Source organism: Ctenocephalides felis, unplaced genomic scaffold (genome assembly GCF_003426905.1).
Source record: "Ctenocephalides felis isolate EL2017-DRISC unplaced genomic scaffold, ASM342690v1 CF-g0.4_SCAFFOLD_01604, whole genome shotgun sequence".
Lineage (NCBI taxonomy): Eukaryota > Metazoa > Arthropoda > Insecta > Siphonaptera > Pulicidae > Ctenocephalides > Ctenocephalides felis.
The window spans coordinates 5,817,437-5,835,028 of NW_020537758.1; the positions used below are offsets into that span (position 1 = coordinate 5,817,437).

General features: G+C 27.6%; 3 protein-coding genes across 3 annotated transcripts; 1 reads left to right on the forward strand and 2 right to left on the reverse strand.

Moving 5' to 3' along the window:
• Positions 1–3,309: 3,309 nt before the first annotated feature.
• On the reverse strand, positions 3,310–4,646 carry LOC113372984 (glucose-fructose oxidoreductase domain-containing protein 1-like). Its single transcript, XM_026613321.1, has 2 exons — positions 3,743–4,646; positions 3,310–3,623 (listed from the first exon to the last, which is right to left on the reverse strand). The coding sequence occupies exons 1-2, from the start codon at positions 4,599–4,601 to the stop codon at positions 3,310–3,312; spliced, it is 1,173 nt and encodes a 390-aa protein (XP_026469106.1). The 5' UTR covers positions 4,602–4,646.
• An 865-nt stretch (positions 4,647–5,511) lies between these two features.
• On the forward strand, positions 5,512–7,250 carry LOC113372302 (NADH dehydrogenase [ubiquinone] flavoprotein 2, mitochondrial-like). The gene is made up of 7 exons (XM_026612625.1): positions 5,512–5,703; positions 5,790–5,912; positions 5,980–6,096; positions 6,224–6,294; positions 6,603–6,810; positions 6,886–6,962; positions 7,071–7,250. Exons 1-7 carry the CDS (start codon positions 5,677–5,679, stop codon positions 7,162–7,164), a joined length of 717 nt encoding a protein of 238 aa, XP_026468410.1. The 5' UTR covers positions 5,512–5,676; the 3' UTR covers positions 7,165–7,250.
• Positions 7,251–7,850: 600 nt separating this feature from the next.
• On the reverse strand, positions 7,851–16,901 carry LOC113373008 (chromobox protein homolog 3-like). Its single transcript, XM_026613346.1, has 9 exons — positions 16,799–16,901; positions 16,545–16,723; positions 12,147–12,233; positions 11,874–11,942; positions 10,203–10,349; positions 8,641–8,748; positions 8,248–8,394; positions 8,061–8,185; positions 7,851–7,883 (listed from the first exon to the last, which is right to left on the reverse strand). The coding sequence occupies exons 2-9, from the start codon at positions 16,713–16,715 to the stop codon at positions 7,859–7,861; spliced, it is 879 nt and encodes a 292-aa protein (XP_026469131.1). The 5' UTR covers positions 16,716–16,723; positions 16,799–16,901; the 3' UTR covers positions 7,851–7,858.
• Between the last annotated feature and the right edge of the window lie 691 nt (positions 16,902–17,592).

Consider the following 17,592-nt stretch of genomic DNA (forward strand, 5'->3'; position numbering starts at 1 on the left):
TTTCGAACATTTTGTCCAGGACACGTTTCCACTATTCTCAATATCTCAAAACTTTCTTTCAACCCCTATATACTATTATACATCACCATAAACCTTATAAATTCAGTACAAAGCTGCATATACAAAATTTTCAAAATTTGTTAATAACAATTTAAAAACTTACCACTTTTGCAGACCGTTCTCTCTTGTCTCGATTCTCGATGACCAGCTTGTTATACCTCAAGGCGTTGTGTCGAACTTGAAGATCGATTTCTTGATTTCTCTTAATTTGTTGTTGATTTTTTGTGCTCTTTTGCTGCAAATCTCCTAGAAAAATAATAAAAATAATAATAAATATAAATAAAAATAATAATAAAATAATAAATAAAATGACACTAATGTAATAAAAAATATTTATAAATTAAGATAAAGTCAAACATTTTTTTAATGATGATGTTGGTGTAAGAGTTATTTATAAAATATTGTTTATATAATTTAATATGCCTACCAAACAGATTTAAGTATAATTTTACCTTAAGGAAAGTTCTACAATTTAAAAATAATTTATTTATCACTAATATTAAAAATATTAATATTTTTACCTAACATTTTCCAAATGTCTTTGAGCTTCTTCCAACTCTCTATTGACTAAAACTAAAGCCATTCCAGGTCCACTTCGAGCTACATCTTTTTCTGGAAACCTACTAAAATAATAATACTAATAAATTTATAAATTAACTCTTAATACAAAAAAACACCTTAAAACGATTTTCTAGACAAATTTTTGTAAGTACATTAAAAACATTGTAGTTGATCTGAAAATATTTCAAATATTTTGACGGTGTGGTAAATTTTTAAAAATGCTATAAATTGTTTAAATATGTTACAAATTGTCTAAAAATGTTATAAATTATAAACAATGTTAATAAAGTTCATCCCTCTGAAACAAAAATAACACAAGTTCACTAAAAATCAATTTTAACCAGCCCTTGTATTTTTATTCCCCCATTACCAAGTTTTACTTCTATTAACAGAATTGTTTGTATTGTTTTAGATGACTGATGTAACAATTTATAAAAATCTTTTCTACTTACTATGATATTTTAGCAGTCTGTTTAGCCATAATATATTCCTCCAAAGCAATTTGTGGTCTGCAATCGAAAGGCACCAATAAACCAGGAGGTTTAACCGGTTTACCAACATTTTTTTTATCATTTTTACCACTTTCTTCATTTTTACCGCTGTCCAAATTAGCCATTTTGATAATAAACTCTTATTTATAATTATATTTTATCCTGAAGGTATTTATTTTTAGTTGAACTTGACAACGGTATTGATTTAACAATGCAGATACCACGTTGGGGTGGTAATTTTTTAATATATTGATGAATGTAATTAATATAATCAAATTTTTATTTTATTTCTCGACTTGGGAATTTAATTCGTTACGTAATCACGCTCGTATATCGAATCGCTCGTATGTTGAAGCAATTATTTCCATATAAATAAATTGAAATGATATTAATTCGTTCCAGCGTTTTCGGTTTTGTCAAGTTTTTTGAATATAAAATATAAATTTATTATTTTTTATAATTTAATTGTCAGATATATTTATCTAGACTGGAAACTAATGCAAATTTTTGGAGGGATTTTTATCCATAAAGTTCAGAAGTAGCTTATTAATATATTAATTATTTTAAGACTTTTAGGTAGATTTATAACCTTTTTATACAAAGTCTTTCATTTTAAACACAGTGCCTCATATTTCTTATTAATTTCACGTTTAAATTTAAGAGACATGAATATAAATAATATTTTGTAAATGTTCAAAAAGCACGAAACGCGAATTCAACATATATAAATGTACAATCACTATTAATATATAGTTAAAATTTCAAATGTTAAAATAATCTTCGATAAATTCATATAATTTGTATCTATTATATCTAATAACGAACAAATTGTATATCTTATTGAGTTCAGCGAGTGCGTTTTTTGACAAAACTGCATTTTGAAAATAAAATTTATATGAAAGTATAAAAAACAATTAATGGCGTTAAATAACTAATAAAATTCAAAATAAGCTAATATATAAATATATATTCATTCCTAAACATAATTTAGCATAAAATTGTTGTTAAACATTTTATAGCATTTCACGGACGATTCTATCTATTATCGATTCAGCGCGGTCACTTTTTTGACAAAATTAGATTTTGCAGAAAAATTTGCATGAAAACTTAATAAACCAGTGAAAGGATTGAATAGACAATAAAATTTGCAATAAACTGATATATAATAGTATATACATTCTTTAACAAAATTTACGAGAATTTTAGATGCAAAAGGCTGGTTCGCATTTAATTACGATTCTATCTATGAATAAGTTCAGCGAGTGCACTTTTATGACAAAATTGCATTTTGCACAGAAAACTCATATGAAAGTATGAAAAACAATTAATGACGTTAAATAGACAATAAAAGTCTAATAATAAGCTGATTTATAATAACATATACATTCTTTAACAAAATTTACGCGAATTTTAGTTTGCAAGATGCAGGTTTGCATTTAATTAGATTTCGGGCACGATTCTAACAATAAGTTCAGCTAGTGCACTTCTTTAACAAAAATGCATTTTACAAAGCAAATTTATATAAAAGAATAAAAAACAATTAATGATGTTGCATAGACAATAAAATTGCCAATAAACTGATATATAATAATATATACATTCTTTAACAAAAATTATGCGAATTTTAGCTTGCAAGGTGCAGATTTGCATTAATTTCGATTTCAGGCACAATTGCATTTTGCAAATTGCATTGCAAATGCGGACAAACTGCATTTTGCATAAAAAAATTATATGAAAGTATAAAAAACAATTAATGGCGGTGAATAGACAATACAATTTTGCAATAAATTGATATATAGCAGTATATACATCATTGAACAAAATTTACGGTAATTTTAGCTTCCAAAATGCAGATTCTAAGTTCAGCGAGTGCACTTTTTGACAAAATTGCATTTTGCATAGAAAACTTATATGAATGTGTGACAAACAATTAATGGCGTTCAATAGACAATAAAATTCTAAATAAACTGATAAAAAATTTTAGCATAAAAATGTAAACGTAAGAAGTTTAGGAAAATACTCATAAAAACAATCAAATTTATTTCTGTCTCTTGTGTAATAAATAATTTATTCCTCAACAAATTACAAATAAAATGTATTCATTAACTCCTACTCTATATAAACTATTATATATAAATAAATACTTAAAATATGTAATACTTATAAGACAAATATAAAAATAATCTATCCCCTATTACTACTGTAAGGAATTCTGGACACGTACACTATTTTCTTTATTATTAACCTCAGTCATCAGATCAATATCGACCCATGTTCTTTCATTACTGGACTTTTTGATAGCGTCCAAAACAGCCTGGACATACAATCCATCTTCGAAAGAAGCTGCCAGCTGTACAGGCTCCTTTATCCAACCAGCCTTGTCCTCGACTGGTAGAAAAGCCTCTCTGAGAGCCCCAGTGAGCTTGCAGAGACCCTTGATGTATGGCATTGGCAAGATGTCGACGCCCTGGGATTGGGCCACGTCTTGGTCGTCCATATAAAGGACGACTTCTGTAAAAAATAATAATAGAAATAATATACTTGTATCTAGTTCTATATATATATATATATATATATATATATATATATATATATATATATATCTTATATATATATATAATTCTTTTTACCTTTATTACTTCCTGAATCTCTGTGTATTTCATAACAGCATCCATACAAATCTCCTCCACGTACTGCCAAATGTCCAGTACGACTGCACATGACTACTTCTTGTTGAAATTTTGCACCAGGAATATGACTGCTCAAAGTAGCAGTCACCAAACAACCATTCTCCAGTTCCATTTGAAACGTACAAAAGTCTGGTGCCGAAACATGCCTGATACCATTAACATACGGTGTTGTTTTTGTAAAAGTCCTAATAGTACCGTGAACTCTAACAGCAGTCTTGTTTGTAAGAAATTTAATCAAGTCTATTATATGACTCCCGACAAGATTTAAAATGCCTCCACCCATTGTAGCATCACACAACCAGTCGTACTTATTATGCAACAACGATGCCATTTGTACTCGTACATCAACATTGGATATATCATCAATATCACCCAAGTACCCACCACGTAAAACCTCATACATTTTTGTAAATGCTGGAAAGAACCTCAAGGAATGATTTAATATAGATATCAACGACGGGTAGTACTGGCAAGCTCTGACCATTTTAGAAGCGTCCAATTGATTTAAACCAGCCGGTTTATCACATACGACATGTTTGCCTATTCCTAAAGCTTTTACAGAAATCTGGGAATGTAGGTAAGGTGGGCATATGATGAATATGAGATCTACATGTTTTCTGAGTAGTACTTCATCGATTTTGTTTGTGTAGAATGGAATGTTGAGTTCCTTGGCTGTTTGTTCAGCTTCTTGTATTGTTCGGCCCCATAGGGCTTCAATTTTGAAGCCTCGTTCACGTAGTAAAGGCACTAGGGCTGATGCTAGGGCACCTGTGCCGAAAACACCAATACCAGGCAACATGGTAATGGTAATAGATATAAGAAGTATGAAACACTCTTAGTTAGAAATAAATTTAATTTGACTTCATGGAAACCACAGTTTTTTGATCGAATACACCAAACTACTTATAAAGATATCATTTTGGTAAAATCAAATTGTATTTAACCATGTAGACAATATTTTAATAAACATTACAGAACCTCAGTACAGTTTTAATACAAAAATGTTATTTACACATGACTTGTGTTCTACATATATTTATAGAACGTATTGAAGATTTACCTGAGGTATATTATTGAAAACTTACATAATCTGCACAAATCACTTATTAAAACACTATTATTTATTTTTTTACACGTATTTTAGCACAAAATTCTTGTTTATTTCACATCTGTCAAGTTGACATCATACCTAACCTAACTTACTTTGAACTGTCATCGAATTTCTGACAAAAGTTTTATATATTCTAATAAAATCTAATTTAATTCTGCATTATAATTTATAACTGCATTAATTAATTGGTATCAAATTAATATAATGTTAATAGGCAGTAAAGTTTCATACATTTTTAATACGAAAATGTTGTTTGCACAAGACTTGCACAATTTGATAAATATTTATAAATTTATAAGATACTATAATTTATATTAATCCAAACTTACATATTCTGCACAAATCACTTACTAAAACACTATTATTTATATTTTTACACGTATTTTAGCACATAACTCTTATTTCTTTTACATTTTAAACTCACTTGTCAAAACTTATTTGACACTTTACACAATTCTTATTTTCAACTGTCATCCACTCTCGACAACTTCACGTAGCTGTCATAATCATTACATTAATTTAAAATAAAAGTATTTACTTAAAATACTTTAGTAAATAAATAATTATTTATATTTTTATACGTATTTTAGCATAAAATTCTTATTTATTTAACAATATAAAGAAATAAGTGCACATAACCTATCTTTTTATCAACTGTCATTTAGTCTAAGCGACTCCGTCGTGTAGCTGTCACTTATTACCAATATTTATTTTTACAAAAGTATTTATTTAAAATACTTGAATAGTGCTGAATTAAATAAAAATGTTGACAACACTAAGAAAAGCTATAGTAAGACCATAAAACAATTTATCTTAACACAGTACTGATAGTGCTTACATAATAACTGTGTGTTAAATCATTTTTATTGTTTTTAGTCTATAAATCTTCGTGGTCTCCACACCTCGTCTTACAGATTGCATGATGCAATTTTCAATCACAGAGACACCCCTGAAGACAATGCCGATACACCTTTTGATTTTACACCAGAAAACTTAAAAGTATATACAAGTCAAGTCAAACGGTTATGGTATATGTTGATTTTAACACAATGTTTTATTATTGTAGAGGGCTGAAGCTATTTTAGCTATTTATCCGGAAGGGCATAAGCGTGGTGCTATGATTCCTTTGTTGGATTTGGCTCAAAGACAACATGGATGGTTGCCGATAGCCGCTATGCATAAGGTAAAAAAATTGAACTTGTAATTTGCTTAAGGCAACATTGATGATAATTAAAATCAGGAGTAAATTGTAATTGAATAGTAATAAATAATTAGATTTAAATATTTTATATATATTAAATATTTGCTAGGTTGCAGAAATCTTAGGATTGCCAAGAATGAGAGTGTACGAAGTAGCTACATTTTACACCATGTTTATAAGGTCAGTTATAAACTATATATATATATATATATATATATATATATATATATTCTTAAACATTTCTCTAAAAACCATGTTTTGCCTTCAGACCTAGCCTTCATTGAACGAAAATTCAAAATTAAACTTAAAAACTAAAATGTATAACAATTTAGTTTGAAAAGTTACAGAAAAACAATTTAATTTAATAGCATTCATTCAAAAAATAATTTTGGAAGGATCTTTTATTACCATTTATAATTTATTTTCAATATTCAGTAAAAGAAGGCTAGGTCAATAGGTAAATTATTATTATTATTTTTATTACCTAGGAGGCCAATAGGTAAATACCACGTCCAAGTATGCACAACAACCCCCTGTTGGCTGAGAGGCTCCGATGAAGTCGTAAACACTTTAAAAAATAAACTTGGAGTAGAAGTTGGAGGCACTTCACAATGCGGCAAATTCACTTTGGGTGAAGTTGAATGTTTAGGCGCTTGCGTTAATGCACCAATGATGCAAATAAACGATGACTATTATGTATGTTAATAACTGAAATATATATATATATATATATATATATATATATATATATATTTAAATATTGAATTGCAGGAGGACTTGACTGTGAAGGATGTTGAGCAAATAATTGATGACTTAAAAGCTGATAAGAGACCTGCATCAGGACCTAGGTAATATATATATATATATATATATATATATATATATATATATATATATATATATATATATATATATATATATATATATTTGTTTATTTATATAATTGTCCTTTACAGAAGTGGTAGATTTGCCTCAGAGCCCCTGGGTGGTTTAACTTCCTTAACAGAAGAGCCCAAAGGCCCAGGTTTCGGTTTACAACCTGGTCTGTAGTTAAAACAAATTAAATTAATGTACATAAATTTAAAATACATAATTTAAAGTATAATGAATGTATTTACGTAAACAATAAAAATATATAATGCAAAGAATACTTTTCATATCATATAAATCGTGCAACTGACTGCATAATAAATTTTCTTATACAAGAGAACATTTAATACAATATAAATTCTTTTTTTCTTTACATAATCCTCGCATTTCATATACATATTTGTAATCCTATACTAATAATAATACGTATATTAAATATATAAATATACCAATTTGGTAATTAAATATAAATATATATGTGATAATTATAAACAAAAACGATTTTTATACAGATGTTCATACAGTTAATAAAAGATTATGTTTAAAAAAAAGTATTAAAAAGTCTTAAGATAAAGTAACTTAACTAATAAATAAAATCTATGCAAAAAATTAGAAGAAAATTGCTAAAAATAATTAAAACTAGTGTTTGTTTTAATTTATAAATAAAATACATTTTTTTAAATACTGGGTGGACAACTGTATAATTTTTTGTTTGTTTATAATTATGTAAATACATAATTATAATATATATATATATATATATATATATATATATATATATATATAACTCAGTAATTCATTTATTTATAAAAACTTTAATAAAAAAAAAGATTTTTTCTAAACATATAATGTAAATATTTGTGAGTTCCCTTCTTTATTCAGCATCATAATAGGTAGCTCTGCAAATAAAATAAAAAAATTGTACTTAAAAGTTATCAATTGAACAAAAACAGCATCAACAAAAGCAATGATACATTTTGTGAGATTCATGTAAATAACTGCCTTTTCTACTTAAATTACGCAAAAATAATATAAATTTACTTTTGTAGAATATTTAAACTGTATTTTTTTATTACCTTTGTTTATTTCCATTACGTTTAGAAATACGTCTGCCTGTAGACTTCATAGTCAAAGTAAATCTCTCCGTATGCTTAGGCGCCGTTCTGATTTCACGCTTCTCAAATTTACTAGCCTTATTCACCTGCAACAACCACACATTACATTAAAATTCCTGCACACAAACTGCAATTATCCATTACCCACCTTTTCCATAAATCTGGCAATCAGCTCGGGGCACGATAAATTCTCCTCAGGTTCCCAAGTGTCTTCGTTCGAGGTGCAGCCCTTCCAGCGAATTAGAAACTCTTTGGCTCCATCTTTTCTGTGATGTACTTCTATAATTTTTTCAACCTGGGGAAGAAGATATATGTTGTAAGGAATTTTTTTTTTTAATTTTATTTTCATTCTGCAATCTATAAAAATAATTATAATTAGTGTATCTACTATGATTAATATAAAAAAAATAATCTAAAGACAAATATGGAGAAAAATATATATATTTATATAAAAATAAACTATATTAGATCTCGAGGAGGTATTTTTCTTTTGAGCCTGGTGGATGAAATGTTTGTGAAAGTTCAAATTAAAAGGGCATACCTCGTATTCTGCATCGGGGTCTGCAGGTTTTTGGGGTTTTGGTGGTGATTTTGCAGCCTTCTTTTTGGGTTGAGATTTTTTACTGGATTTACCTTTGGGTGAGGTATTCTGAGAGAAAAAATAAATAAATGATTAAACAAACATAAAACTTTATATATATATATATATATTGAATGGTAGAGTCTTGGATTTGTGTATATTTTGTAGAGTTTCGAACAACAATCCAAAAATAATACAAAATAAAAAACAAGAAAAGTTTTTAAAAAAACAATTTCTTTATTTAATTATTTGTTTATTGTCGACGTTTCGGAACTAGGTACGTTCCATCTTCAGGACATCTGTCAAGAGACATGATTTTGATGAGATTTTAGCAAACAATATGTTTAGGAAAAGAAAATAGATTTTTCTTAAATAATGAATTAATTGAAATAAATATAATAATGTACAGAAATATGATAATATGTTCAAAATAAAAATGATAAAAATAAATGAGTGGATTATCAGAACAGGATATTAAACATAATAGAAAGTTTTTTTGAAAGTTATGGAAATTTTTTAAGAAAAGGTTAATGACAAAGTTGAATTAATTACCTGTATGTTTGAATATTTGTTAGCACTTTTTCACTAAACAAGCTTTTTTAACAAAAATGAATTTGTGAGTTAATTTTCCGCCGAATAATTAGATTTTGTAAATCAAAATTACTAAAAGATTTGTCTTTTTTAAAATTATTATTTGAAAACACAAATGATATTATTCTCTGGATGTTGTTCGATTGGCTTTCGAAAATTAACTAATTGAAACTGGTGTGTCCTTTGTAACACGTGTAAACACTCACATGTCTCGTTCAAGTGTTTACACGTGTTACAAAGGACACACCAGTTTCAATTAGTTAATTTTCGAAAGCCAATCGAACAACATCCAGAGAATAATATTATTTGTGTTTTCAACTAATAATTTTAAAAAAGACAAATCTTTTAGTAATTTTGATTTACAAAATCTAATTATTCGGCGGAAAATTAACTCACAAATTCATTTTTGTTAAAAAAGCTTGTTTAGTGAAAAAGTGCTAACAAATATTCAAACATACAGGTAATTAATTCAACTTTGTCATTAACCTTTTCTTAAAAAATTTCCATAACTTTCAAAAAAATTTTCTATTATGTTTAATATCCTGTTCTGATAATCCACTCATTTATTTTTATCATTTTTATTTTGAACATATTATCATATTTCTGTACATTATTATTTTTTACAATTTAATTCATTATTTAAGAAAAATCTATTTTCTTTTCCTAAACATATTGTTTGCTAAAATCTCATCAAGATCATGTTTCTTGACAGATGTCCTGAAGATGGAACGTACCTAGTTCCGAAACGTCGACAATAAACAAATAATTAAATAAAGAAATTGTTTTTTTAAAAACTTTTCTTGTTTTTTATTTTGTATTATTTTTGGATTCTTGTTCGAAACTCTACAAAATATATATATATATATATATATATATATGCAATAATGTGATAGCAATATTAATATAAATGATAATAATATATAATTTCCTACCTTGTCAGTGAATTTAGCTATCAAATCTGGACAGGACAAATTTTCCTCTGGTTCCCAAGTATCACTTTCAGGTCCGTGGTTTTTCCAGCGAATGAGGAACTCTCTGGCACCTGATTTCAGGTATTGCACATCCATTATCTTATCAACCTAAAAAAAATACATACACACACATATATATATATATATATATATATATATATTTATTATATGACAATAAAACATAAATTTCCTTCAAAAGGTATTATAAAAAATGCGTACGTTTCGGCTATAATCCTAGCCTTCATTGGGTGAAATCTGAAAATAAAATTTAAAAACTTGAATATCTTGAGGATTTTTTGTTTAACATTGAAGCATATTGAAATGAATAAAACAGCCAATGCGTCGAATGTAGAAAAGTTTATTTTAATTTTTTTTATACGTTTCGGGGCTAGATGTGTCTCATCATTCAGCTAAAAGAAATTTACAATATAAGGAAAAGTTTTAGAATTAAAAATATAACATTAGAAAAATTAATTAAAAGAACCAAATTATACACACAAGATCAGGACTAGATCTGGAAACTAGAATATATAACAATTAAGTTAGAAAAAATACATTAGTACAATTTATTAAAAGTATTTTTAGTAGTAAAGCATTTTTTATAACCATTTATAATTTATTTTTATCGCGTAAATGAAGGCTAGGTCTATAGCCGAAACGTATGGATTTTAGAATAGTTTTTACAGAAATTCATGATTTTTATTATAAATATTTTTATTATATATATATATATATATATATATATATATATATTCTAATATTTATATTTATATATTATGAATATAAATATAATATATATATATATATATATATATATATATATATTGTTGGGCACCGCGTTGATGAACAGAAAGGGCTGTTGGCGCCGCTATATGCAAATCGGTGTTGTTGCTCTGGACCTTCCGGAGTTCCTGAAACTCACTTGCTGAAAATACTTGAGATTGATAAATGAAAAAACTATTTCAAAAACTTCACTTTATTTCACTTTAAGTACAAGGAACTCGGAGGTATTGGAAGAGAAGTGTTTGCCCGGCGACCGACAGATTAAGACTGATTTATTTCATAATTATTAAAACTAAAATCCTTTGAAACGTAGTGGGGATTTGTCTCGAATGTTCTATACAACGAAAAGGACAAAGTAATGAATTTAGCTGATTAAACAAAATGTTATTCATGCGAACTTGGTGAGAATTGTTAACTCGGCGGAATGTCGATAATAGGATCTTGCTGAGATTTGTCGATGCAGATTTATGATTTCGTGAGAGAATGTTAATGTCAGCTACTACGCAGTAGTCTGAGAAAAGTTAATATGAACCGTTAATATCAGCTAAAGCTCAAGGGTTCTAAGATTTCAGTCTGGACTTGTTAGGAATCTAATATTATGACAGTGGTTAGCAACTTATAATATCAGGGGTGTACAACAATATATATATATATATATATATATATATATATATATATATAACCATTTATAATTTATTTTTATCGAGTAAATGAAGGTTAGGTCTATAGCCAAAACGCACGGATTTTAAAATAAATTTTAAAGAAATTCATGTTCTTATTATATATATTTTTACTATATATATATATATATATATATATATATATATATATATATGTGTATATTATTACCTCATAAACTGGCTCCTCATCGGTAGGTAAAATTTCCTCAGGTTCTGCTTCGTCATTATCATTTTCCTCCTGTATAAAATGCAAGACAATAGCAATATTAGTAAACACAAAATTTAAAATAAATATTTAATAAAATCTATTGTTTGAAACAGAACTTGTATAAATATAAATATAGAATAATGGGATTGAATTACAACAATAATAAGTTCAAATTTCTGATAAATAGAGAATATATATATTTTATCAAATAAAATAATATGTCCAATAAATTACCTCTGCACTTTTGTCCTTTTTAGCTTTTTTGCCCTTTTTCTTGGCATTTGCTGGAGCTCCTCGTTTCTTGGGCAATTTCTTTTTTAGCTAAATATTCAAAAAAAAGTGAAATAGTTTTTGAAAGATTAAAAGTTTCTTAAATTAGATGTTGATATAAAATATTTTATTTGAATTCAAAAGTCGGGCGTTATATCAATAAAAAAAAAATAGTATGAGAGTTTTTAGAAATTTATTTAAATTTAAAAAAAACATTTCTTTCTTTATTTTTTTATTATTACTGTCGACGTTTCGGAACTAGGTACGTTCCATCTTCAAGACATCTGTGAAAAAACGTGATCTTGATAAGATTTAAACAAGCAATATTTTTAAGCAAAATAGAAAATTGTAGATTTTTTATATAAAATGAATAAAATTATGAAAAAATAATGTACAGAAATATGACAATAAAATCAAAATAAAAATAAAAATAAATGAGATTATATAACAAAATATTAGAATTGTTAGAAAATTAGAAAGTTTTAGAAAGAAAAACAGAATTAACTAGCTGTAAGTGGAATTCTGTCTTGAGGCAATTATGGCATCGTGCCTTAAGGCAAATTGCTGGAACTTCCCGTTGAATACTGAATGTTTTCAAATAGATTATTATAAATATTGTATCATTGTCTAATATAAAATAATAAAATAAAATCTGAAATATTTTCGATATACAAAAAACTAAAAAAAAAAAAAAATGGAACAAAATTTTTTTTTCCAAGATAAATTATTTTGTTAAGCAGAAAGTTCTTTGAATCATTTCAATCGGACGCTTAGTTCTCTCAAAAACTGCCATTTTTTACATATTTAGCTCCGTATCTTCAAAATGGCTGGGCCTGCCTTTGCCAAAAATTAATAAACACTTCTCCCAATCATTACTAATTGAATGTTTTTTAGTTCATTCAAATCGGATACTCCGTTCTCTCAAAAATACGATTTCTATTTTCTGCACTCTTTGCTCCGTATCTCCGAAACGGCTGGACCTGCCTTTGCCAAAAACTAATCAGCTCTTTTCCCTATCAATAGGAATCGAATGTTTTTTGAACCATTCAGATCGGTTGATCCGTGCGCCCTAAAACGTGACTGGAAATTTGTATCCACACATACATACACACACACACACACACACATCCATTTTTTCTGAGGTATGCCAAAACGTTCAGAAACCTTCATAACGTCGAGAAATGTAGAAATTTTCAATTCCGATTTTCGGCCCATTACAATAACTTACCCTACGGGAAGTTAATAATAGAAATAAATGAAATTATATAACGAGATATTAGAAATGTTAGAAAATTAGAAAGTTTTAGAAAGAAAAACAGAATTAATTATCTGTTTTTCAAAATTTTCTTACCCTTTTTAAAACCTCCTGATTTTCTAACATTTCTAATATTTTGTTATATAATACACTAATTTATTTTTATTTTTATTATTTTCATTTTGATTATATTGTCATATTTTTGTAATATTATCATATATTGTCATATTTTTGTAATATTATCTCTTCCAGAGTTTTATTCATTTCATATATAAAAAATCCATCATCTTCTGCTTTTGTTAAAACATATTGTTTGCTTCAATCTTATCAATATCATGTTTCTTGACAGACGTTCTGAAGATGGAACGTGCCAAGTTCCGAAACGTCCACAGTAAATAAATAAAGAAATGGATTTTTAAAAAACTTTTTGTTTTTTATTACTTTTTGGATTCTTTGTTCGAAGCTCTACAAAATATTTACAAATCCAAGACTCTACCATCTAATATATATAAATAGAGCAAGTAAAGCAGTTCCAAAATTTCAAAAAAAATCCTAAATTTAAAAAAAATCCTAAATATTCGAAATTAAGAAAAAACAATTTTTAAAAGATTCCGAAGATGAATATCAGATTTTATTGAAGTGTTCTAAGTTTTTCTAAAAAATTCAGAAGTTAATTAGCTTTGCAATTCTGTTTCAAATTGTTTATATAACATAAATAAAAAATATGTGATAAATTCTTCGGAAACGTTCCGATTAGAATGCATTTCGATCAGGTTTTGTTTATTATTTTTGCCTTTCTTGAGAACATGTACAAAGGTCGTTCGCCCAAAGAAAAGCACTTTAATAAACTTCAGCTTTGCAAAATATTTATATAACATAAATAAGAAATATGAGATAGAGTCTTCGGAGGCGAGGCGAGTAGGTTGCATTCCGATAAGGTTTGTTTATTATGTTCTCGTATATTGTAAACATAGATAAAGTTCGTCGTAAACAATATAATATAAACGCTTATATTCATATTAATATTTATGATAATGATTTAATGAAAATATTTAGAACAATTATTCTTAGTCATTTGTCAATTTTAATTGATTATAATTATCAACTTTCTGAGATGTGCCAGAAATTAAAATAATATAAGATACAGTCCACAGTATATGTTTGGCAGATGAAATTATATAATTCAGATTAATAAATAATGCATAAGTCCAAAATTGCATATACATTATTTTTTTAAACTTATGCATGTCGCATTTTCGGTTTACTTTAATAATTATTTAACAATACAAAAAATATTTCTGCTAATTAAAAAAATGATTTAGAATTTTGTTTCATGTGTCGAAAATTCATTAGTTTGGCATTAGATATGGAATATTTAGCAAGTTGATCTTAGATTGAAGAACTAGATTTTACAAATTGATTCACCCAAGATTTGGACATAAACAATAATGTTTATTAAATTATTAGTAAGAAAAATGTACCTCGGAAATTATAATTGCCAAAAAGCAACTAATATCTCGTACGACGAAATTATTGAAGCAATTATGTTGTGTGGTAAAATCAAGTGCGATATTGTTCTTTTACCACAGATACTATATTATTTTTGAAATAAAACTTCTTTAGGCGCGACTGGTGAGTAAATCCAAGTAAATGCAATGGAAATTGCGTTACGCCCGAACTGTTCATAATTCGCGAATGAGATTGTGATTGCTCGTCGTGAAATTTATATTATTTATTTAAATATAGTGAAAAAATAAAACATTTGTGCCGTGTACTAAACGTAAGATTATTGATTAGAAATTATTTCTATATTATTCGTAGTTCTAAAAAAATATTTTATGGGCAAGACAGATATTACAGCTGCTTGAAAAATGAGACTGTATCGCCAGCGAAAAGTAAAACAAAAAATAAGCAGTCAATGAATGTATGTTCATTTTAGTTACATGAAGTTCTTCGAACACAATTATATGATGGGTGAAATTGTGTAAACAATATTTTTAGGCGTTGTTTAACATAATAAATCTCTGCATTTTATAGATATTAATAAATATTAAAGCAGTACAGCTTTATTCTAACACGCCAAAGATATATCTTTTTCAGAATTATATCTCAGACACTGCATGTTTTTCAATCATTTTTATAAATAAAGAAGAATGAATTGATATTCAAATTTGTTACTCTAAACAAGAAATCAAGCACAACAATAGTAATGTGTACAGATACATACATTTATATACAGATATACTTCATAATGGACATCTATGCAATTTATTTATTGATAGTGTTAACAAAATTATTCAAGATTGTTATATTACAGCTGTCCACTGTGTGAACGAATATTATAGAATTTTTTAATCAGCAATTACTTCATTTCTCTAAGGTTTAAGTTCTAAATGCTAATTACAATGACAAACCGATCATGTCGTATTTGAAGTATGACTTTAATTAGAAACATTATTCCAAATTGTTATATGATGTATTAATTTTTTTCTTAAATGCCATCTCGTACAATAGCAAAACAGTTTTAGTAAGAAAAATGTACTTTAGAAATTATGATTGCCAAAATGCAACTAATATCTCGTACGAGATTATAAATTACTGAAGCAATTATGTTATGTGGTAAAATCAAGTGTGATATTGTTCTTTCACCACGGATACTATATTATTTTTTTCTGAATTTCTTATACTGCTTATGCCAAGACCATAAATGAATCACAGAGGCAGCACATCGATTGGGATATTAAACAGTATAGGATAGGATATTAAACAATTTGGAAGTTTTGAATTGTAGACGTTGGTACAGGACAACATCTATCGGGTCATCTATAGTATACTTATAATCCTGACGAGTTCAATTCTAATCAAACTAGACACACAGTATCTCTAGCAATCTCTGGACAATTGTAACAAGTTGTATCCCTTATAAAGTGACTCATAACCTTCCTAGGGTACAGGATAACTAGTATACTTATGATCCTGACGAGTTCAATTCAAATCAAATCAGTCTATCGACAATTGTAACAAGTTGTGTCCTTTACAAAGTGACTCATAACCTAACTTTATACATATTCATGAACCCCATAAGTCTCTTATCCCTTATCACTTACAGGTTTGTCGTCCTCATCCTCGTCATCCACTTCAGCCAAAGGATCATCCCCATTCTGCACAAATTCCTCCTGGTTGTCCTGGTTCTCCTCAATTTCGGCATCGGTGGCGGCTACGGCCACAGATTCAATATCTCCATTTGTCGTTTTCGATTTAGCTCCTCGGCGTCCCATCGCTGATACTAGTTTTGAGACAAAATTCATTATTTATTTAGCCTTACCAAAAATCTACACTGTAGGTTAATGCATGAATTAACCTGTTTTGTCCGTTAAATAAGTGATATGTTTGATAAAATTAATAATTAATACCCAAAACAATATTAAAATTACTCGACAGCGACTTCGCTATGAAAACAAAAACGATACGCGCCAAAGGTACACTAGATAATGGATGTATGGATTGGAAACTGGGAGGAATGACATGGGAATAGCAGCATAGAGAGGTAATTGTTATGAGAATTTTGTTTGAAAGCAGTTCATGGTAAAAATACATCTCATTTTTTAAATTGTATATAAAATAATAATAAACTGGGTGTAAGTGGCATCGTGCCTTCAGGTAATTGCCTGAATCTACTCTGCGGCAATTTCAAATTTGAAAATCGCAGTCTAACGGTTAAATATTATAAAACTTGGTACGAAACCTATAGAAATGTAAATAAAATTGTACTAATTATCAAAATCTATATAAATTATCTGATAATTTGATGTGCATATGTCTAATGATCATTTTAGACTTCAAAATGGCGTTTTTTCAATATTTTTTTATAAGATCTCCGAAACCACTAGACCGGCTTTCCCAAAAATTTTATCAGTTCTTTATTTTGTCAATACAAATAAAATATTTTTTGAATCATTCAAATCGGACGCTCCGTTCTCCCAAAACTGTGTTGTTATTTTTGGCATTTTTTGCCCCGTATCTTCGAAACGGCTGGAACTGCCTTTGCCAAAAACAAATCAGCACGTCTTCTTATTAGTAAAAATCAAATGTTTTTTGAATCATTCAAATCGGTTGACGCGTGCTCTCGAAATCGTCGGTGAAAAATGTTATCCG